This window comes from Bombina bombina, chromosome 1 (genome assembly GCF_027579735.1).
Source record: "Bombina bombina isolate aBomBom1 chromosome 1, aBomBom1.pri, whole genome shotgun sequence".
Taxonomy (NCBI): domain Eukaryota; kingdom Metazoa; phylum Chordata; class Amphibia; order Anura; family Bombinatoridae; genus Bombina; species Bombina bombina.
The window spans coordinates 1,493,801,978-1,493,826,919 of record NC_069499.1 but is presented as its reverse complement, the minus strand read 5'-3'; the positions used below and the strand labels follow the sequence as shown (position 1 = coordinate 1,493,826,919).

Here is a 24,942-nt window from a genome sequence, read left to right as displayed (position 1 = left end):
AAGTGTATGTAGATTCAGTTCTGGCCATTTCTTCAGGGAAACTAGAACAAATAAAGAAAGAGACATATTTAGATACAGACCTTCAAGAAGTTATAAAGTACATAAAAGAAGGTTGGCCTGAGAGTCGGGCAGCCTGGATGTCTTTAAGTTCTAACCAGTCAGAGAGGTCGCAGCTCACGGAGCTGGATGGGTTGGTGCTGTTCCAGGACCGCAATGTTATTCCTGTCAGCAGGAGATGTTAAACAGGATTCACGATGGCCACTTAGGCATTACAAAGTGCAGAGAAAGGGCAGCTACGGCTGTATGGTGGCCTGGGATCAGTTCCGACATTGCAAGCCATGTATCTAAATGTGCATTTTGCCGGGAACGCCAGCCTACTCAGAGAAGGGAGCCCTTGATTTCTATTCCGCTGCCTGCAGGCCCGTGGCAGAAAATAGCTGCTGATTTGTGCGAACTGCACAGGAAAAAGTTCCTAGTCCTGATCGACTACTATTCCAGGTATTTGGAAATTGCACCTTTGAATCAAATCACAAGTCAAGCCGTTATCACTCGTCTCAAGAGCTTGTTCGCCCCGGTGGGGCATACCAATGGAGTTGGTGAGTGATAACGGAATGCAGTTCACTTCAACAGAGTTCAGTTCTTTCAGCAGAGAATATGATTTTATACATTCCACGTCAAGTCCACATTACCCACAGGCTAATGGGATGGCTGAAAGGGCAGTTCAAACAACAAAATTCATTTTGAAGCAATCTGAGCGTACCTGGCGCTCTTGTCCTATAGGGCGACTCCCATTCAAGCCATGGGGTTTAGCCCGGTACAGCTGATGCTAGGACGCCAGATTTGCACCACCTTACCCTCTGTGGGTGTCTTCCAGCCAACTAGCTCTATTCCTCGGGACAAAGTCCTTAAAAGGGATGAAGAGGCAAAAAGGGGCTATTGATTCTTCTATGACAGGAGACATTCTGTGAGGCCCTTGCAGGAGCTGAATGCGGGGCAAAATGTCAGAATTAAACTGGATGATGAGAAGAAATGGAAGACGCCTGCTACGGTAATTGGACGCTCTCCAGAACCAATGTCTTATGTAGTCCTTACTGATGGAGGGACAGTTACATGCCGTAATTGAAAACATCTTTAGCCTGTACCTGAGAGTTTGGAACTGGATGCCTCAGTACCACCGCCGGTGGGATCCCCTGTTTTAAAAGTGGTGCCTTTCCCTCAGCAAGATCACAGCGGGGATATGTCTTTGCCTCCAGCAGACTCTCAATCACCTTCTTCTGTATCAGAGGACAGTTCATGTAGAGTTACATCAAGTGGAAGAGTGGTGAAACTTCCGGCCCGATATCGGGATTAACTTTAGTTAGAACAGTGACCGGAAGTATGGGCAGAATAATCCCATGGTCACTGTGGACTAGGGTAGTCTACCCCGATGTTCAAGTCAGGATGTAATTCATGTTGTTTATATTTTCTGTAACTTGTTATTTGTTATATACTATACAAAACTGTTGTTGTATACCTTGTTATTTGTTATATTCAAATGAAAAAAAAAAGTATGCTTCGTCCTTTGAAAAGGGGGAAGATGTGATGAGATTGGGGGCGGGGCTTAGGTCCGTTTGTCTGTGTCGCAGTTACTTAGTGAAATCAATGCTACCAGATGTGTGTTTCCATGCTCTACAATAAAATAGAGTTGTACCATCTTTGCTGTGTCCTGCATGTGTCCTGCATCTCATGACAGGGACTAAGGCCAGTATCATCCCTCATACAGAATTAGGTAGCCTACCTCACAGAATATAAATATAGATGAAGAGAAATGAAAGGAAGACTTCTGCTACAGTCATGGCCAGAAATATTGGCACCCCTGCGTTTCTGTCAGATAATGCACCACTTCGCCCAGAAAATTGTTGCAATTACAAATGTTTAGGCATGCTCATGTTTATTTATTTTGTTTGTATTGGTATGACATAAAAAAGTGGAGACAAAAAAGCCAAATCTGACAAATTCCATGCAAAACTCCAAAAATGGACTGGACAAAATTATTGGCACCCTCAATTTAATATTTGGTATCACACTCCTTGGAAAAAATAAGTCATAAAAATATACATATATACATTAATATACATCTTTAGACATGTATATGTATGTATCTCTATGTTAAAGCCCTTTACCTGCCTAACTTTTTTAGTGCAATATTTTTTAAAATCATTTTATTAGATAATATTATTATGAGTGTAACTTTACTGTAATGTATTTTTAACGTATTTTGTGACACTTTTTTGTTTTGCAACAAACCAGAGCTCTGAGGTCGCGATATCCTGATGCGTTTTTTTATTTCAATTAAGCTCAAGCGATTGCGTTTACTTTCAACTTCTAATACGCGTGCTACAACTGACGCCCAAACATCCGTGATAAACCCGATATCGCTTGCGTGTAACTGTTAGCACATCACTTGTAATCTGGCCCATAATGTTTTGATCATTGCTATGTCCCTACATAATATTAATTTTGAGTCTGTTCACAGTATGGGACATGCAAGATTGTTCTTTACATTCAATGGGAGGCAGATTACATTTGATATATAGATGTATCTATAAAACAATACTAAATTACTAATCAAATTGTATTTATAATTATTTATTTGTGGTTTAATTAGTAGGTTACTGGTTCTGCAAACCCTTATTTGAAGACAGCTAGACTTTCCCACCTTTGTGAGCATACCTGGTACAAGAATGAAGTATTTGATATTTTTGTTTATTTTGTAAGTGACTATCAGTCTGCTAAACAGGTTATGTGTACCCCTTGTCTTTCCCTTTAGTGAACTTCCTTAGTCACGAATACTGAGCAGAGTTCACAGTAGTGATTATCTGTTAGTTAGGCTCTGGTATCCAAGATTTTATCTCAAAGGAATTTACAAATAAATCCAAATATAGAATTTCCCTCTTTATCTTTTAGTTTGTTTATTTTCTTTTGGTTTGTTTTCATTTTGTTTTTTTTTTGTATATGTAACTACCTGTCAAAAAAACTACTGCTCTGCAGAATGCAGGAAATCTAAACCAGTGACATAAAATGAGAGGGAAAAAGTTTATAGGGGGCTGAAGGGATGTAGAGAGGGGGATAGTTGTAAGTTATCTAGGCACCTGGACCCTGTAATCCTCCTGTCTCAGTCTACCTTCCTTGTCACGTGTATTTATTGTACTCCCTGTATAGCGCTACAGAATGTGTTGTTGTGTCATAAAAAAAAGTTAATAAGACGGTGAAATAGAGAGAAAAATGTAAGTGGGAAAAGAAAAATTAAGGAGACAGGAAAAGAAAAATCTTCTATTTCATTAAAAAGATTGTTACAGAATACCATACTTCCATATATTTAACTTTCTAGTTTACTTATATTACCACATTTGCTTTGTACTCTTTATATCCCTTGTTGAATAGTAAACATAGGAAGGCTCAGGAGCATCCATGTGTCTTAAGCACTCTATTAGAGGAGTGTTTGTAACAATGTAAAACGTTGCTACAAACATTTTTGCAAACACTACTTCTATGGAGTGCTAAAGACACATGCACACTCCTGAGCACCCATGAGCCTACTTAGCAAATTTGATAACAGAAGTAAACTGGACAGTTTGGTAAAATTGCACATCTGAATAATTAAAGTTTAATTTTGACTTTAGCATCCTTTTGCATACAGAGTCAAACTCATGCACTAGAGTACTCTGTATACCCATAGAAAAGAATGTGTGCATATCAGCCAATCAGCTGCCATGATGCAGCATCTCATTGGAAAGGTGCATTATTGATTTACTTATATGTTTAAACTGTTATCTATTTAAAGGGACAGTCTACACCAGAATTCTTATTGTTTTAAAAGATAGATAATCCCTTTATTACCCATTCCCCAGTGTTGCATAACCAACACAGTTATATTAATACACTTTTACCAATGTGATTATCTTTTATCTAAGCCTCTGCAGACTGCCCCTATTTCAGTTCTTTTGACAGACTTGCATCTTAGCCAATCAGTGCTGACTCCTAGGTAACTTCACGTGCATGAGCACAGTGTTATCTATATGACACACATGAACTAACCCCCTCTAGTGGTAAAAAACTGTCAAAATGCATTCATATAAGAGGCGGCCTTCAAGGTCTAAGAAATTAGCATATGAACCTCCTAGGTTTAGCTTTCAACTAAGCATACCAAGAGAACAAAGCAAAATTGGTGCTAAAAGTAAATTGGAAAGTTGTTTAAAATTGCATGTCCTATCTGAATCATGAAACTTTATTTTGGACTAGACTGTCCCTTTAAACACATACAGCAGACTTTTTTTTTTAATATTGTTTTTTTGTTTTGTTTTGTTTTTCTACTTTGTCTCCCTTTTAGCAAGCATGGACTGAGATCACCACTATACACATGAAACAGGTCTACAACAGTTGTGTCTAGTCTAAAGCCCAAGGGGCACAATGTGACATTCCACTTCTACAAGCTGAATGCAGTGCATGTATGAACCAAAGAGGAATTTGCCCTTATTTTGACCTTATAAAGCAATATTAGTATTTTAGTGTGTATGTGAAGTTGTAAGAGACCAAATATTACAGAAGATTATGTGTCTGTCTGTGCACAATCACAGAAAAATCAACATGTAACATTACCAGGCAAATTAGTCTTTTTGGGAGCCGTATAAATAGCATATATCTTTATAAAGCATTGCTTATTTGACATTTTTAAATATAAATATACTATATATTTTTTTTAAATTTACCCTTGGTCTGCTGCCCATTAAGAAACATTTAACTCCACTTATCTTGTAGATTTCAGAACCCTGACTCAGCTAGATGTTACACACAGTGATTGTTTAAAAATTGCATGAGATCATTTATATGTGTGGCTGGCCACAGCAGAGGAAATTAGATCGATATACTCATGAGGCTTTTCAAAGGGTATGTCCCTAGACTGCAAATTTGCTAACACAATGCCAGTTTTAAATGCTTTTAAAAAAATGTACCTTGTATAAAAAGCTTCCTTAGTTGCAGATATGCCCTATATGTATATAGTAAACATTTTACTTTAAAGGGATACTGAACCAACAATTTTTATTTAATGATTCAGATAGAGAAGGCAATTTTAAGCAACTTTCTAATGTACTCCTTTATTTGAAAAAGCAGGAATGTAAGCTTACGAACCAGCCCATCTTTGGTACAGCACCTGGGTAGCGCTTGCTGATTGGTAACTAAATGTAGCCACCAATCAGCAAGCGCTATCCAGGGTGCTGAACCAAAAATGTCCCGGCTCCTAAGCTTACATTCCTGCATTTTCAAATAAATATACCAAGAGAACAAAGAAATATTAATAAAAGAAGTAAATTAGAAAGTTGCTTAAAATTACATGCTCTTTCAGAATCATGAAATAAAAAATTGGGTTCAGTATCCCTTTAATGTCCAAACAAAAAATAAATAAAATCTCTCCCCCACCCCAAAAAAAAATAAAAAGTCTTCATTACTTTAATGTATAAAGAGTTTGCAGATAAATTATGTGATCAGCTTTTCTGCAATTAGAAATCTTTTATCTGATCCAAACAATAAAGAAACATACTTCTTAGGGAGTCAGTGGGAGTCGAAGTATCTACAAAGCAGTACTTATAAAAAATGTTATTTATATATATATATATATATATATATATATATATATATATATACTTACCATCATTTTTAGAGGTGAAACTGGGACCATCTGGCGTGGTGCCAGTGGGGTGTGTGGTCATTGTCGACCGGAACTGGTTTTCCAGAGAGGGTTGCTATACAGAGACAGATATGGTAAATAGCCCTATAATTAGTAATTAATCTTTGTGATCACTGCCTATCACAAAGGGATGCTTTTACTAAGCAGTTCCCCAGAACAAGCTCATTATTACACAGCATTGTACCATATAATATGCCAGGTGGGAAATGTCCCCATTACAGAGCAGCACCCGATGCACATATTACAGCGGTAATGCGTAACTTACAACAGGCACCTACCTAGTACACAGTCTCCGCACACGTGTGAACACTTAACCCAGAAGTGATCTGCTAAGGCAAAGGTCATATAAAACGATGGCTGCCCTCTGTCACTGTTGCTATGGAAAAGACTAAGCATACAGTGGAAATGTTTTCTAATGTTCACATAGCTTCATTGTAAACATAACACACCCGTGCACTGTACACACAGGATAAATAACGTTACATATATAGCTATTTACACAGTGTCTGCTACTGAGCGCATGTAGCTGTTGCTATAGTAATGCTTGCTCGGTGATCAGCATTAGCCCTTGGCTTGCAGCCTGATGCTCATTATGTGACCGCAAAGTCATGTGTGGCAGGAAAATACCCTGCCCTAGTCACTGAAACTGCTGGGGTTAATGTGTCACCGGGGTGGACTGTTAGCGTCTTGCTACCATTCAAAGTAGTAATATAGCCGCACCACCAACTGTATTTAAAACATTATTGCTTTATTGTGCCAATTAAAACAGACAACGTTTCGGACCCATGTCCTTATTCATGTCTCAGAGACATGAATAAGGACATGGGTCCGAAACGTTGTCTGTTTTAATTGGCACAATAAAGCAATAATGTTTTAAATACAGTTGGTGGTGCGGCTATATTACTACTTTGAACTGTATATCTTGGACCATGGTGCAGGTCTAATAGCTGGCACACCTGCAAACGATTTGTTGCATACCCACAGGTGGGGATTACCTTGGTGCTTGTGCATTCTTTTGATTCACAGCGTCTTGCTACCATGGCAACAGCATGTCCCATAGTGCTGTGTACCTCACATGCTGCCAACCCTCACGCTTGTCGCACTGACGTCACTCACTTCTGCGCTATTCAGCGCTGCGCTACTAAGGAACCGTTCACAGTGCCACTGACTGTAAACAAAGTTTGTCAGGCAGTCAGTAAGGCACGTGGACAGAATGGACCCAAAACTGTCAGTTTTTAAAAAATAGTATTTTACCAGACAGCAAATAGAAATACCGGACACCTGGCAAACTGGTACAGAATGAACAATCGGGTGGGACACTGGGACAGAATGAACAATCGGGTGGGACACTGGGACAGCGCCTCCAAACAGGGACAATCCCAGTCAAACGGGGACTTCTGGTTTTATATATATATATATATATATATATATATATATATATATAACAGTATATATATATATATATATATATATATATATATATATATATATATATATATATAATGCCAAGGTTGTCAGAGTGCACACAAACACATGAGAGATGGCTCAGATTTAGTGTTAATAAAGGCTAAACCCTTGAATAGTATATTGTATAATATGCTAGGTCTGTACAGTCTCACTATAGATACAATTGACAGGATTTCCATACTCTGCCATCCCATATTACAAAATGTTAAAGCTGCATTCTAGCCTGACGTTAATTTCCATTATATAACACTGTAGGGTTGTGAAACTGTTGCCGTTATTTGTTTACTATTATTTTGTTATGATCACGTAACAATTTGCTATATAGCATTAAAATTATTTTGCCCTTAAAACTACATAGCACTTTGTCCTTTATATTATAAAATATATGATAGTGACTTCTTATTAGCAAATAGCAATGCTAATATAAATAAATGTATTTAGTATTTCCAATAATTCGTGCGGAACCATTGCTGTAGCTCCAGATTTGTGAGGGGAAGAAATGAGACGTTGCACACGAGTTCTATGGATGGTCACATGATTTGGAAGATGATCAGATCTATGCAGCGTGTGTTTAGGGCAGGTAAACTTCCTATATCATTAACTCTTCAGTCCCTTGCAGCCAGGGCTCCACTTCTTGTGTCTCTGTTGCTGAAGCATTTGTTTTCAGGGGTTGCGCTGCTGCAATTAACAAACAGGGGTTATATAATCACCTTCAAACGTCAAATCACTAGTCATAGAGGGAACTGTATGCAACAATTTGAAATATAAATTGATTTACATTTTATTGTGCGTTCTCCTCTTATTGAAATTTTCTTGTATAGTTTAACTAGAAAACAAGCTTTATTTTGTGAAGATTTTCAGCAGTAGGCACTTTACAGGGGCATAGTAGGTATTCAACTTTAGTGACTGAGCTTATATTATATATATTTGTGTGTGTGTTGAGAAACAGACTCTCCATTTTTCTCCTCTAAAGCCCCTTTATTATTATTATTATTTTGAAAGCATTGCTTGAATGACCTTTTAGTATGACCCTTAGACTTCATATGAAGAGTTGTGATCTTTGGTCTGGAGGAGTATGGCAATTATCCTCACAGATAATTCCAACCCCAAGAATGTAATTATTAAAGTTCCTAACTTATAAGCAGAGTCTGAACTTTATTAGAAATACATTAGACCTTGTTTGCTGCAACTGGTTTTGAAACAAACTCCACCCACCACATTCCGTTTCTGGAGCAACCAATCTGGACTTGAGCCTGGATAAAGCAGGGTTTGCCACTCTCATTGTGTTAACAAAATTGTTTGGCTTTAGCAGAAATGATAAGTTAAACTGCAAATTTGTGAGAGATATGTAGTAGGGTAGGACATGTGAAGCCTGTCTTGTTATCTTTTAGTTTTCAGGACTGGACAAATCCACAATTTTCAGACTTAAATTAAAGGAAAAGGGGGCAAAATAAAGAGTATATTGCAAAGTTGTTTTTCTTTGCACAATTAAGCATTTTCCGTCTGATTGTTTACTGTTCCTTTAAACTCTTGCCTGTTTAGAGTACTTGAGGACTAGAATTTAGAAATACTGTCTTAGATTCACTGAGTTCAAACAGCTCTTTAGAAAAGTCCTCTAATTCTTATAGTATCTTTTGACACTGTTCACTAAACTGTGAGGTTGCCCTATAAATTTAGTGAATCTTTTGATCCTGAGCTGGATAAGGCTGGTAAATCAATCAGAAATGAAATATGCACATGGCAAAAAAGAAGAAAGGTCCAATGACACTACACTATAAATTGATGAGGACAACTGCCTAGTAAATGGATACTCAAGTGATGTCACTTTATAATAGAAACTAGTATTAAGGGAATTTGTGGAGAGTAAGAAACCCTCCACAAACAAGTATACACAGATAGCACTCCAGAGTCCTAAGAGGTGGGTTAATCCCAATACAAGTATAACGTGTCACAGAGAAAAAATGTCACCCTAATAGCCCTAACATGTTTCGCCGCTTGTCGGCTTTGTGACCCTTTGACAAAGCCGACAAGCGGCGAAACATGTTAGGGCAATGGTGAGGAGTCCAGTGAACTCCTGTGTTTTAGGAAGCGTGTAGAGGGGTACGATCAGCGTGTCCCTGTAGATGATATTACTAGCAGCAGTAACGATAGTCTAATAGCGATTTACCCGCTCCGGAAATTGTGAGCAGCAGGGCTATTAGGGTGACAGTCAATGGTATAACGCTGTGTGGAGACCCGGTCTGGCTGTCGCTATTTAAACTTTATTCATATGAGATTACTATGTTCAGTATGACAACCATTCCGGCGCCTTCACCTGTTAACCCTCTTTAGCCCTCACGCATATTTGATTTACCAAAGTGGGTCTTTATTTTCTAACTTACTGTGCAAAACTATACTTTATTTCATAAACAGCAAGGCATTAAAGGTAAGGTAAAGTTTCTAGTTATTAAATCCATATATTGAAAGTAATTTTCAAAAATAAGGTAGTCGCTAACTTAGTTTTGTGTTACATTATTTATTTTACCTGTAATCCAAACTTTTTATTTCAAACCGTTCGATTAAATTCTCCTCCCCATGCCACTTCCGTGTTTATCTCTCTGATTACACCAAGCGTTCTCACCCCTTTATTTTCGTCAGCGCAATGCGCGTTCACAGAGTCAATATCGTATGCGCATGCGCCACTTCCCCCGCTGCCAGATACATTGTTCCGATTGTTTCAATTACAGCAATAATTTTCTCCAAAAAAAAAGATATTTATTCTTTATGTCGCGGTTGATTCTAAACATACAGAGCTTGATATCTTACCCACACTTGCGGCGCGATCTTTGAACTGCTTAGAATGAATCAGAACAAAACGATCGCTACACCGCTAGCACTGCGCATGCGCTACTCGCGAACGAGCACAGGTTGAAGTGGGTTGTGTCGAGTCCGGCGCATGCGCACAGTCGGCGAGTGACGTCGGAATTGATGGGCTAAACCCCTGAAGGGGAAACTGCCGATTGGAGAGTAAGATAGCAAGCGGATGTCAATCAAATAAACAAAAATGTCGGGCGGACAAAAGATTTGAGTATGGACAATGTTTGAAAGGTAGAGAAAGGTAGATTTCGGGTTGATAATTTCAAAATGATGAATGAAACTTATGTTTGTTTTTTTATACTAGTACACATAGCGTTAAGTAGTGTGATCAACTTTACCTTACCTTTAAGAGGTATTTGCCACAATCAGTATTGTGATCATTTAATACTGCAGCTGCTACCCCAGTTATAAACACCAACAATATATACAGAACACTGTTCGTAGCTAATTACAGGCATTTATTTTACAAATGATATGCAGTCAATTGGCCATTTGATTGTGGGCTTCATCTAGTGCTGTTACTACTTAGGTGTGCAATCGTTTTTTAACGATCAGCTCAGACTTACTACAATCAGCTACTTTTGTGTCAAATAAAGAAATCATCACACTATATGACCTAGCTTATGCTTAAGTGAATACTATTGTTATGTATAACCTACTGTGTAATACTATACCTTATTTCACAAATAGCAAGGCAGTAAGAGGTATTAAGAGGTATTTGCCACAATCAGTATTGTGATCATTTAATACTGCAGGTGCTACTCCAGTTATAAGCACCAACACTATATATAGAACACTGTAGCTAATCACAGGCATTTATTTTACAAATGATTGGCCATTTGATTATGGGCTTCATTTAGTGCTGTTACTACTTGGATGTGCAATCGTTTTTTTAATAACCAGCTCAGACTTACTACAACTAGCTATTTTTGTGTCAAACAAAGAAATCATCATATTAAATGACCTAGCTTATGCTTAAGTGGATACAAGTGTTATGTACCGAGTTTAACCTTGTGTGTGCCATCACTATTTAAATATCTTTTGACCAATCTTATATTCCAAGTAATCAAGGGTTCTCTTGAAAGTGGGGGTCTGCTAAGATACAAACATACTAGCTTAACTTATTAATGTACTGTTTGTTGCTAGAATCAAATGAATGAATGTTCCACTGGGGACAACTTAATTGCAACATTAGTTACCTTGTTCTCTTATAAGCTAGAGGCTAAGTTCAGGTCTATTTAGGATTATATTTATGGTGAATAGGACTATACTAGCATTTATATTAACCCACTATATACCTTAATTTAACATAATTAGGATATAATAATATCTTACGCTATTTATATTTTCCTTGTTCCATCACAAGCACATTCCTATACTAATTTGTTAGTAATTCTATTTGACACGTAGCATATCTTTGTGGGCTTGCATAACATATAATTGCATTTTACTGTTAACGACTTGCAAAAACAAAAGATCCGGCAAACCTCAAGGCGTTTTTTGAAAGAAAGTCTCTTTTATTGCAGGAAAAGGAACAGGCTTAAAACAAATATAAAACAAAAAAAGTCACAGCAGGACTAGTAATGTAGTCTCACGCGTTTCGGCTTCCAACTAGCCTTACTCATAGACATAATCACTCTCAACCATTCAGGGCTTAAATAGCCCTAAGCTGATTGAAAATCCCAGTCCTGCTGTGATCATGAACATATTTAAAGGGACCACACCATAGTACATTGAGAGGCAAATACCCTTATGACACAAATCACAATACTGCATATTTACAAAAAGAAAAGGTAAACATAAGGTTATAAATTTGTGTAAAATACAATGGTTACGTAAAAGGGTATATCTTATCCCTAAGCATAACTGTATTAATTCTATACTTGGAATAAAGCTATATTAGGGTCACGTTGGAATCCTTACAATTACACTCTGGATATTTGGGGGTGTTTTTGAAAAACATTATATGAAATGCTACTATTTCAAAATAAATCCAACCCTTCCTTCCTAAATATTCAAATATATACTCAACTGTTAACCCTGTTAATTTTACCTACATATTATTTTACCTAAATATTTTAAAGTCCACCATAATGTACCATCAATATGCAAGTATGTGTGCACAACTTTATAATTCGCAACCAAACTACTCTATGGTGCTGTATTTTTTATTATATACACATATCTCCTAGCTATAATCAATGAATTGACCCTAAGCTAAATGTGAGGAACATAATGTCTTTAGATTAAATACTTAAATCATCTTCTTTGCCAGAAGTTAATGACATCGTGATCTATATTCAGACCTCCTGGTCTGCGAGTTTTTAACTGGAAAATCCAGTAAGCTTCTCTAAACAAAACTCTCTGTGCTCTGTCACCCCCCCTGAAAGAGGGTCTTACATACTCAATGATCTGCCATTTTAAACTGCTCACATCTTGATTGTGCACCTGTATAAAATGCTGTGTCAAGCCTGAGCATTCAATTGATAGTTCAATATTTCTTAGGTGCTCACGTATACGTATCCGTGCTTCTCTCGTCGAGCACCCAACGTATTGCTTGTCACATAAAGAGCATTCTACAAGATACACAATATGTGTGGTTCTACAGTTGGTCAGATCAAGAATATTATACACTCTCTGAGTCATTTTGGACTGAAAGGTGCGTGTAGTCTTTGCGTAGCTGCATGCTATGCACTTGCTATAGTGACATTTGTAATGACCTTTTACTTGAAGCCAACTACTTGTAGATGTTTTATCAATCTTTAACATACTCGGTGAGAGTATATTCCCTAAGGTGCAACCCCTTTTGGTAACAAATTTACATCCTTCTGAGGTATAGTTCCTCAAACTGTCTTCTGCCGACAGTATGGGAAGATGTTTATTTACTATTTCACAGATAGCCCAAAACTGAGGACTAAATGTGGTAACAAAAGTAGGTTTATCCTTATCAAACTTATTAGTAACTTGTCCATGGCAATTTCCATGTATCAAGTCACTTCTGAGCATCCTGCTTACTTCAAGGTAAGCTCTGTTAATTACCTTGTTTTTGTACCCTCTTTCTCTTAGTTGTTTTTTTAGGATAATGCTCTCATTTTCAAAGTCAAGATCCCTCGAGCAGTTCCGTTTAATACGGATAAACTGACCCTTGGCAATACCAAATCCCGTGTGTGAGGGATGGTTGCTACGGGCATGCAAGAATGCATTAGATGCAATTGGTTTACGATACAGAGTTGTATCAATTTGACCACTAGACACATCTCCCATAAGGATAATATCCAGATAAGGAATTTGAGAACCATGGTATTCAAAAGTAAATTCCAGATTAACTCTGTTGTCATTCAAGAAGCTCACAAATTCTTGTGCTTCAGCTTGTGTACCCGTCCAGATCAACAGCAAGTCATCTATGTATCTTTTATACACTTTTATGTACTTCCTGTAGGGGTTTCTCTCTGCATAGACGTGGGACCGCTCCCACCAACCCATAAAGAGGTTGGCGTACGCTGGGGCAAACTTTGACCCCATAGCGGTCCCACGTCTCTGCAGAAAGAATTCACCACTAAATTCAAAAAAATTATGACTGAGCAAAAACTCAATAGCTCTTAATAGATAACTCTTTAATCCATCATCATAATCACTATACATGTTCAAAACATTTTCAATGGCAACTAAACCACAAGAGTGCGGGATAGCAGAATACAATCCGACAACATTTATTGTTAGCCATGAGCAGTTTGCATCCCATTGAACTTCCTCCAATGTCTTTAGGAGATGTTTTGTATCCCTAACAAAAGAGGGCAACAAATGTACAAATGGCTGCAGTAGAGACTCGACCCAGCCGGACAATTTTTCAAATAATGAGCCTATTCCTGAGACGATAGGTCTTCCACGCACCTCCTCCAAGGATTTGTGTACCTTGGGGAGGTGGTGGAAGATTGAGATGATCGGTCTGGCCACAAATAAAAAGTCTCTGGTATCTTGATCGATTATACCCATATGCAAGCCATCATCCAACAAATCCCATAATTGATTCTGATAAGTCACAATCAGGTTACCCATCAATTTGTCGTATACATTTACATCATAAAGCTGCCTTCTTGCTTCTGCTATATAGTCACACTTATTCATAATGACTATACTTCCCCCTTTATCAGAGTTCTTTATGATAATATCCTTTCTACTCTGCAAATGTGTGAGGGCCTGTTGCTGTGATGTACTTAAATTGGGAAAAACATGTTTGTGGTTCTTACTCAGATCAATGAGGTCTTGTTCTATTCTGTGGTGGAAAGCTTCTAGGAAGGGTCCCCGTTCTCTAGTAGGGTAGAAAACTGAACGGGGTTTAAAACCTCCATGTGTACTTCTCATGTTATGGGGAGTATCAGAGACACAAGATTCATGAAGAAGGTCATGCAATGATAAATAGTCACAAGTATCAGCAAAATCTGTGATGTCAGAGGGATTGCATACGCCACTCTTACCAATATTCATCACTAAATCAGTTTCATCACATATGGTGGCTTCACCTTTATTTTTATTCCAAAATAATTTTTTTAGTGTTAAGTCTCTAACGAGCCTATTGACATCAACTATTGTTTTAAACAAGTCAAAGTTACACGTTGGTACAAAGCCCAGCCCTAGACTTAATACTTCCTCTTCTTCTCTAGAAATTGATACATCAGATATATTTATTATTTTCATATTCTGTACTTGTTGCGACCCCCTCTTGCTCTCCTGTACCCTCTTCTTCCTCTTACGTCTCTTCCTCTTTCTCCTCCCCCCTCTCTTTCTTTGGGGTCCCCCTGAAAAACCTGCTTATCATTAGTTTTGATACATGATTTACCTGGATGGCTTAAGGGTCTAATATCTCCTTCTTTGTCACTCAGAAATTCCTGTCTTCTATCATCAAGAAGCTGATCAGTGATATTTCTCTCTGTACTGATTGATTTCTGTGAATTTCTGGTGACAACAGGATCTATCCTAGTGGAACTATTTGTCTTAGGTCTAACTACAGGTATCTCTTCATCTGATAATCCACTAGACTCTCCTCTATTGGCTATTTCATTTGTGTCATCATCAGAGGGTTCTGTGTCACTGAAAGTTACTCTCTTTTCCTGTATTAAACCATTTCCCCTAAATCTTTGACGTGATCTAGAACGTCTTTGTTTAGAGCTAGTGGAGATAGAGTTATTATACCATACATAGACTCGATTCGTTGCATAATCTGTATTATCCCTATTAAATTTCTTAAGTTTTAAATTATCTAGTTCTGTTCTGAACCTATCCACTGTTTCTTGCAATTGTTTATCTAAATCCTCAAATTTGGGGTGATCTACAAATTGTTGTAATTGACTCTGTATCTTAGTCACTTCCTCTCTTATAGTTACAAGCTGTGTAGTCTTAAATTTCCCAATCATATTCATTAGCTTTTTAGAACAATCACTTAAAATGGCATTCCACTCATTAATAAACTCCATGTCATCAACCTGAAAGGTTGGAAATTTGTTTAATCTCAGTCCCCGTGGGATTAAGTCCATCAGCAGATATTTCTCCATGGCCCTTTTATCCCACCAAACTTTATATTCCTTCAGAAGCATTTTCTCCATCCATAGAAAAGTCTCACTTATATTAAGCGTTGCTTGTTGCTTAATAAAAGTATCATCCAGGGTCAGTCTCTCAATGTCTGTTTCAATCAGTGGTTTTAATGAAAATGAGCCTGTTCTCCCTGCTTCCATTTTTAGCTCTAATGTATTCAGTAATCAAACCCAAACACAAACCACGGAAAAGCAGATCTGTCAAAACTTGCTTAATGTATTAGTTCCGTGTAGCTTCAGAGTAAATGACACTATGTGTCTTAAATATCTTTGTGGGCTTGCATAACATATAATTGCATTTTACTGTTAAGTAGTCTTTTAATGTATTAGTCAAATCTCTGTTTGTACCATACCAGTGTTTGATCATATGGTCACTTCTACTTTAGCAATCCATCGGCCTGCCCCTCTGATATTAATACATTACCCCATGAGTAGGAGTTACTATCCATACTCATTTAACCTATTACTTTAGGTAATATTTAGTTGAGCACACTAGTTATCACTAGCGACTCCCCCTTTTTTTTTACAATATCTATCTATCATACACTACTGTGATATTTTGATGCTATATTGATAGCATCTATTAATTTTTGACACGCTGTACTGCCCCCTATTCGTAGTTTATGTGTGGTAGTAATTTTAATTAATTATTAAAAGTTATATTTTATCCATTTTCACTACTATCTAACCCATTTTTTGTCATTTATTTTCATTTGACGTTTTTTCTCTGTGACACGTTATACTTGTATTGGGATTAACCCACCTCTTAGTACTCTGGAGTGCTATCTGTGTATACTTGTTTGTGGAGGGTTTCTTACTCTCCACAAATTCCGTTAATATGAAATATGCACATATCTGCTAGATCACCTGCCATGTCCTGTTTAGGACCTGAGTTATTTTACAGGTGGACTGTTGCACACTTGGTACTAAACAGATTTTTAATTACAGTGGGTTCTAGCGTACATTTCTCACTTATTAGCATGAGAACTAACAGAATATTTGTTTTATCTAGGAACAGGTATATTCTTACGCAATTGTCACACATCAACTGTGAAACACAGATCTCTGCATTGTTCCAGTTTTTTGGGAAAAGCATTAGTCGATGGGGAATTGATTGAGCAGCAAGAGAATGAGCCAGAAGGAACTTTAAATGAAGTATATACATCTGAGCAGAGCGATACGATCCTAGAAACTCTTAACACGGCTACAGAGAGCGAGCTGGCCAACATTAAACTGTTAAGAGGCAAAAAATCAGCCAGCATTGTGCAATACAGAGAGACGCATGGGCCATTCCTAGATTTGGATCAGGTGTTGAATGTCCCTTACTTTAAATATAAGATGACGGTAAAAGTGTGTGAATCCATTCTAAACCCTGTAGAGAGAGGACCTAAAGGAGAGAGAAAACTAGAGAGCAGGACCAGCCTCAGATTTTTTAAACCAGAGGTAACAGAAGATAGACTGGAGGTGAGTGGAATAAAGTGCATTCCTTTGATCCTGTGCAGGTCACAAGCGCCAACAGTGCAAATCACAAGCAACAATGCCCCATTCCTCTGAGAGGTAGCCAATAACAATGCGATTTAAACGGATATTAAAAACTTTGAGATGGTAATATAAAATAATTTTTGTATATGTGTGTGTGTGTATATGTATATATATATATATATATATATATATATATATATATATATATGTAAAAACTCTACAATATACTTTCACATTTTGTCCCCTCTTCCTGTAATTCCATTTTGAAATTGTGAGCATTTCAGTTTCTGTTAGAAATGGAGGTGCTGAACACTGTTATATTCCACACAGCCATTGGCTGCACACTCTAGTGACCTATTTATAACTGACCCTAATTGGCCACAGCAGAGAAAGTAACCTAAGTTACAAAATGGCAGCTTCCATTGTTTTATAGACATTAAAACTTATTTTGTCCCTATTTAAACAACTAATGAATCTTTAAGAAATACATCTACATGTTCTTCTTAGACTAATCTTTTCTTTGAATGGATCATTCTATCTAGCATTTATTTAGTGTTTAATGTCCCAATAAGGAAGACCTTACAAAAAGTGATGCAATTTTGCTGAGAGTTTCAGAGATAGGGTTCTTAGATGAATATCTTATCTATAAACTATAGAAAAACTACTAAATACTGTTTTGCTTTTTAGGCCACAGAAAGCATTGTATCTATTGTGTTTGGTATCCGTAAGATAGCATGGGCTCACGTTGATCGTAAAATGACTGTCCTTGACTGGAAACAAGAAGAGTGGTACAGATTCATGAAGGGAGCCTACCATGCCCATGTATACTTGGAAGATGTAAGTGCAATATACTGACTACATAGTCAATTGTTAAAGGGATATAATAATTTCTGCATTAATAAACTGGATTGTATTGATGATATTCATTTTTAAGCCTAAACAGGCAATCTGAAGATAAGGGAGCAACTCTGAGGTGACAGAGATTTGTTATGTTTCTATAGTGCTTAAGATATGTGCACACTCCTGAACCTACCTAGGTATGATCTTCAACAAAGGATACTCAAAGAACAGTCAATTTTCAAATTACTGGCGGTATCATGAAAGTTTTTATTTTGAGTCCCGTGTCCCTTTAATATATAAAGTATATGTGTAATTACTGCCATCTTCTGGATAGAAATCAAAATGCATTACTTTAGTGCAATACTTTCTTGCAGCTTTGGAAAAAGATTATGTATTTTACGCTACCTTGTCCGGTAGTACTACATGATAACGTACATTACCTTTATACAAAGTGTTACAATCCATATTTTACACTTGACAATAAAAATTAATATAGTTGGAGGAGGTCCATGATGTTGATTTGAAGAGCTCACAAACTTGTATATAATTTAATTATAAAATCAGAATTCTTGAATAAATGTGTCCCTTATTGAAAAGTTGCATAAAAAAATATTAAACTCTTGTAGGCAAAAAAAAGTTTACATGCAAAAATATTTTAACATTTAATTGCTGATCTTTCCTATATGCAAAGATGTCAGCTGAAATAAGCAAGGACTGCTTTTTACATATTTATTGCTGAAAAAGGTGGAGCTTTACATATTCTCTGTACCTCTTAAAGGGACACAAGTCAAAATAAACTTTTATGATTCAGAAAGCGCATGCAGTTTTAAGTCACTTTCCAATTTACATCCATTATCGAATTTTGCACAGTCCTTTTTATATTCATACTTTCTGGGTAACAAGGTACTACTGAGCATGTATGGGTATACGTATACTAATCTGTGATTGGCTGATGTCTGTCACATGATATAGGGGCCCGAAAAATGGGAGAGAAAAAAATGAAAAAACTGCTTATTTGAAATTCAGAGTATGAGTTATTGGATGGGTTTTTTTTTAGTACACACTTGTTAATTATGTAAATTCTACTGCACCAAGTGGTCCTTTAAAATGACATAAAGCTAAAAACTGAAATGCATATGCAGTTTTTAATAGAAGAATTTTTGTTTTGGCAAATGTTTTTAGAGAATGTTATCACTGTTATGTAAATATACCATGTGCATCCTCATTCAAACAGTGCACCAGCTCAGAGACCAGTGGTGGCGGCATGTGTTTATTAGCAACACTGCAATACACCTTCTCTGAGCAAAGATGATGTTTGAATGCTGATGCACAGTTCATATGCTCCATGCACAGTGGAAGCTATCACTGAAACACGTACGTTTTACTAGAAATATATCTGGACATTCTTAGTGACCCAAGCTAAGTAAAGTTCATTATGATCATTTTTTTATTTTTAAATTGAAATTGACAATAAAAGGTTTTGATATTGACAGTTCAATAAAAGACAACTCTGTATTTTGTTATTTTAGCTGGTAACATTTTAAAATCTTTACTTTGCTGTGTTAGAAAATATTCACAAATTAATATCAAAATACAGTTTTTAATTACGGTGGAGGTATCACAGAATTTTTTTTTTTATCTGTGTATCTATATAGATAATTATTTTATTAAAGACACACTGTGCTCAAAAAATCATGTCATCCAATGAAAGGGCAGCATTAAAACTTTATTTTTTGCAATAGATGATTAAATATAATTAATATACCACTTCCTGATACAGCTATATTATATTTAAATTAAACTTAAAAAGCTCTCCCTTTAATTTTTCCAACTCAACATATTTAGATGCTGCTCTTTTATATAGATCAGGAATGACCAACTGGAGGCTTAAGGGCTATATGCCGACCGTGGCACTAGTTTATGTGGCCCTTCAAGAAAAGTAGAACTAAGCACGCGTTCCATAGTTTTGTGGCTATAGGGAAAAGTGCAACGAAGAATGTGCGTTTTGGCTTGACCACAACTCAAGAGCCCTCTGGATGGTGATCAGCAGACAGAGGGTATCCTGCAACTTGACCTAATTCTGGCCCTGTGCCCCTGAACATTTTGTAGACATATATTATTTAAGATCCGTAAATCTGTTTGTGTCCATTAAAGGGATAGTCTACTCCAGATTTTTTTACTTTTATCATCATATTTGCTTTGTTATCTTAATATTATTTTGTTGAAAGCTAAACCTAGGTAGGCTCATATGCTAATTTCTAAGCCCTTGAAGGCCGCCTCTTATCTCACAGCATTTTGATAGTTTTTCTCAGCTAGACAGCACTAGTTCATGTGTGCCATATAGATAACATTGTGCTCACTCCCTGGGGTTACCTAGGAGTCAGCACTAATTGGCTAAAATACAAGTCTGTCAAAAGTACTAAAATAAGGGGGCAGTCTGCAGAGGCTTATATACAAGGTAATCAGAGGTAAAAGGTATATTAATATAACAGTGTTGGTTATGTAAAACTGGGGAATGGGTAAATAAAGGGATTATCTGTCTTTTTAACCCCTTAATGACCACAGCACTTTTCCATTTTCTGTCCGTTTGGGACCAGGGCTATTTTTACATTTTTGCGGTGTTTGTGTTTAGCTGTAATTTTCCTCTTACTCATTTACTGTACCCACACATATTATATACCGTTTTTCTCGCCATTAAATGGACTTTCTCAAGATACCATTATTTTCATCATATCTTATAATTATTTACTATAAAAAAAATTATAAAATGAGGAAAAAATGGAAAAAAACACACTTTCTTACTGTGACCCCAAAATCTGTTGCACATCTACAACCACCAAAAAAACACCCATGCTAAATAGTTTCCAAATTTTGTCCTGAGTTTAGAAATACCCAATGTTTACATGTTCTTTGCTTTTTGTGCAAGTTATAGGGCCATAAATACAAGTAGCACTTTGCTATTTCCAAACCATTTTTTTTCAAAATTAGTGCTAGTTACATTGGAACACTGATATCTGTCAGGAATACCTGAATAGCCATTGGCATGTATATATTTTTTTTTAGAAGACATCCCAAAGTATTGATATAGGCCCATTTTGGTATATTTCATGCCACCATTTCACCGCCAAATGCGATCAAATAAAAAAAAATTGTTCACTTTTTTACAAACATTAGGTTTCTCACTGAAATTATTTACAAACAGCTTGTGCAATTATGGCATAAATGGTTGTAAATGCTTCTCTGGGATCCCCTTTGTTCAGAAATAGCAGACATATATGGCTATGGCGTTGCTTTTTGGTAATTAGAAGGCTGCTAATTGCCACAGCGCACCACACGTGTATTATGCCCAGCAGTGAAGGGGTTAATCGGGGAGCATGTAGGGAGCTTTTTGGGGTAATTTTAGCTTTAGTGTAGTAGACAACCAAAGTATGGATCTAGGCCCATTTTGGTATATTTCATGCCACCATTTCACCGCCAAATGCGATTAAATAAAAAAAAACATTCACTTTTTCACAAATTTTTTCACAAACAGGTTTCTCACTGAAATAATTTACAAACATCTTGTGCAATTATGGCACAAATGGTTGTATATGCTTCTCTGGGATCCCCTTTGTTCAGAAATAGCAGACATATATGGCTTTGGCGTTGTTTTTTGGTAATTAGAAGGCCACTAAATGACGCTGCGCACCACACGTGTATTATGCCCAGCAGTGCAGGGGTTAATTAGGGAGCTTGTAGGATTAATTTTAGCGTTGCTGTAGTGTAGTAGACAACCCCAAGTATTGATCTAGACCCATTTTGGTATATTTCATGCCACCATTTCACCGCCAAATGCATTCAAATAATAAAAAAAAAAGTCAACTTTTTTCACAAACTTTAGGTTTCTCACTGAAATTATTTACAAACAGTTTGTCCAATTATGGCACAAATGGTTGTATATGCTTCTCTGGGATCCCCTTTGTTCAGAAATAGCAGACATATATGGCTTTGGCGTTGCTTTTTGGTAATTAGAAGGCCGCTAAATGCTGCTGTGCATCACACGTGTATTATGGCTAGCAGTGAAGGGGTTAATTTTAGCTTTAGTGTAGAGATCAGTCTCCCACCTGACGCATCACACCCCCTGATCCCTCCCCCACCCCACTATTGTCCCTGCCAGTACTAAAATAAAAGGAATCTTTGCATTTCAATTGTTGGTTTTTTTTAATAGCATATTTACATATGCTGTTGTGTAGGGTCCCCCCTTAGCCCCCAACCTGCCTGATCCCACCCCCCAAACAGCTCTCTAACTTCCCCCTCTACCTTCTTGGGAGCCATATAGGGTACTGTACCCTGTTTACTATATAATAGATTTTTTTTATTTTATTATTTTTTTTCTGTAGTGTAGCTTCCCCCCACCAAGACCACCCCTACCTCCTCCCAGATCCCTTTTTTTATTTCAAGGGGCATTCCCTGCCCCCTTTCTCCCACTTACAAAACCTTTTATTTTCTGCAGTGTAGCGGTTCCCACCCGCTCCCTCCCCGTGCACGCGCCCGCCCTTCGTCCCTGTGCGCGCGTGTCTATGCGTGCCCCCAATCCCGCCCCCCCTCTCTGCCTTGGAACCCATCGATGGCCGCCCACCCGCCTCCCACTTCAGCTACCACCCACCCGAATGCGGCCATCGATGTCCGGTGCAGAGAGGGCCACAGAGTGGCTCTCTCTGCACCGGAGGGGTAAAAATGGTTATTGCAGGATGCCTCGATATCGAGGCATCCTGCAATACCTGGAAAGCAGCTGGAAGCGATCAGGATCGCTTCCAGCTGCTTTCCAGACCGACGACGTACGCCATACGTCCTCGGTCGTTAAGTGTATTTTTTCTCAGGACGTATGCGTACGTCGTCGGTCATTAAAGGGACAGTAAACACCAGAATTTTTCTTGTTTAAAAAGGTAGATAATCCCTTTATTACCCATTCCCCAATTTTGCATAACCAACACAGTTATAATAATATACTTTTTACCTCTGTGATTACCTTGTATCTATGGCTCTGCAAACTGCCCCCTTATTTCAGTTCTTTTGACAGACTTGCATTTTTAGCCAATCAGTGTTTGCTCCTAGGAGCTTCACGTGCCTGAGCTCAATGTTATCTATATGAAACACATGAACTAACGCCCTCTAGTGGTGAAAAACTGTCAAAATGCTTTCAGATTAGAGGTGGCCTTCAAGGTCTAAAAAATTAGCTTATGAACCTCCTAGATTTAGCTTTCAACTAAGAATATCAAAAGAACAAAGCAAAATTGGTAATAAAAGTAAATTGGAAAGTTGTTTAAAATTACATGCCCTATTTAAATCATGAAAGTTTTTTTTTTACTTGACTGTCCCTTTAAGGGGTTAAACAATAACAATTCTGGAGTAGACTGTCCCTTTTAAGGATTCTAAAATACTGATTTGCAGCCCCTATGTGATAGGAAGTTGGCCATAGTTAAGATAAAGGTTCTTCTGTCTAAAGTCAAATAATTTTTAAAGCATACCAAAAATATTTATTAAATCCAATCATACAGCTAGAATACAAAAATGGATTTTATAACAACATAAATGTATTCTCTGGCTTTATTCAGTAACACTTTTTCCTTTTTCTTGTAGATATCTTCAGCTGTTGACAAACTCCCTAAAGCAGACTTGTACATCCTGGAAAAACCTGGAATATCCATTCAGAACAGCAGTTTATATCCAGTTATGTTACATTTGCGCACAGTAGAAGCAATGCTGTATGCTCTGTTGAATACACAATATGCCACTGACTGGGAACATCGGGTATTGAGTATAGGTCGAAATACAGTTGGGAAACACTTTGAACTTATGCTGGGGGAATCTCGCACAAGTGGCATTGAAATTCTGACGCAAATGTTTACAGACTCTTTTATCCATGGACAAAAAAGAATTCATTTCCCACAGGACATGGTTTTCCGCTACAGAAACCAGTTTCAATCCAAAGGGCAGAACAGAAACGAGGAGTTGTGTGATGCTTTATTGCAAGCTATTGCCTTCTATGAACTAGCATTTACTACTCAAAATAAATAGATATAAATACATGCCAGACTCTTATTTTAAATAACATTGTCTTGCTATCTTCCGACAGCCCCCTGATCACGTCTTTTTATTTATTATCTATTGAGTTGCATTTAGTACTGTGTTGTGCTAAATCTTAAATAACTCCTAGGGCGTGAACACATTGTTATCTATGTGGCCCACATGAACTAGCAGTCTCCTGTTGTGAAAAGCAAATAAAAAAGCATGTGATAAGAGGCTGTCTATAGAGGCTTAGAAACAGGCAGAAATTTAGAGGTTTAAAAGTTATAAAGTAAATTAATATATGTTGGTTGTGCAATATTTTTGTACAGAGCAATTGATATACAAGTCACCAATCAGTTTATTCAGAGTTCATACATTCGTTAATTCTAGATGCTTAGTTTTTCTTCACTTGTAGTAATGTAGGAACATATTTTCCTTTTAAGTATTGTCCCTATGATCTATTAGGCAGCAAATATGCACAGATATCTTGGCTCACCCTAGTAATACTCCTCAAGACTGGACATTGTTTTTAGGTGGCTAGACTAAAACTCCACCTTTTCTGGTGGCTATAAGACACTCTAACTTTCTGCTATATACCATTTTTTTTTATTCTGTCCCCCTTTAAAGGGCCATAATACCCAAATGTTTAAACACTTGAAAGTGATGCAGCATAGCTGTAAAAAGCTGATTAGAAAATATCACCTGAACATCTCTATGTAAAAAAGAAAGATATTTTACCTCAAATGTTCCTCAGTAGCCACCTCCCATTGTAAAGGATTTCTAAGCAGCATTTTAGTGTGTTTGTCCTGGGACATCTGAAGGGACTAGCATCGTGCACTCTCATATTATTTCACCAATCAGGTAAAGGAAGCTTACTATGAAATCTCATGAGAGTTAAGTCAAATCTCATGAGATCACAGTAAGAGTTCATGACCT

The 24,942-nt window shown here is 37.2% G+C and overlaps 1 protein-coding gene across 1 annotated transcript; it reads left to right on the top strand.

Moving 5' to 3' along the window:
• The first annotated feature begins 7,708 nt into the window (after positions 1–7,708).
• TEFM (transcription elongation factor, mitochondrial) lies at positions 7,709–24,026 on the top strand. The gene is made up of 4 exons (XM_053696395.1): positions 7,709–7,772; positions 16,649–17,100; positions 17,806–17,955; positions 23,578–24,026. Exons 1-4 carry the CDS (start codon positions 7,715–7,717, stop codon positions 24,013–24,015), a joined length of 1,098 nt encoding a protein of 365 aa, XP_053552370.1. The 5' UTR covers positions 7,709–7,714; the 3' UTR covers positions 24,016–24,026.
• The last annotated feature ends 916 nt before the right edge of the window (positions 24,027–24,942 follow it).

Bases quoted from the DNA above. Each gene is read 5' to 3' on its own strand.
- TEFM (XM_053696395.1), top strand. From the start codon at position 7,715: ATGGATGGTCACATGATTTGGAAGATGATCAGATCTATGCAGCGTGTG. The intron at 17,101-17,805 runs GTGAGTGGAATA...TTTGCTTTTTAG, and splicing joins TAACAGAAGATAGACTGGAG to GCCACAGAAAGCATTGTATC. The intron at 17,956-23,577 runs GTAAGTGCAATA...TTTTTCTTGTAG, and splicing joins CCCATGTATACTTGGAAGAT to ATATCTTCAGCTGTTGACAA.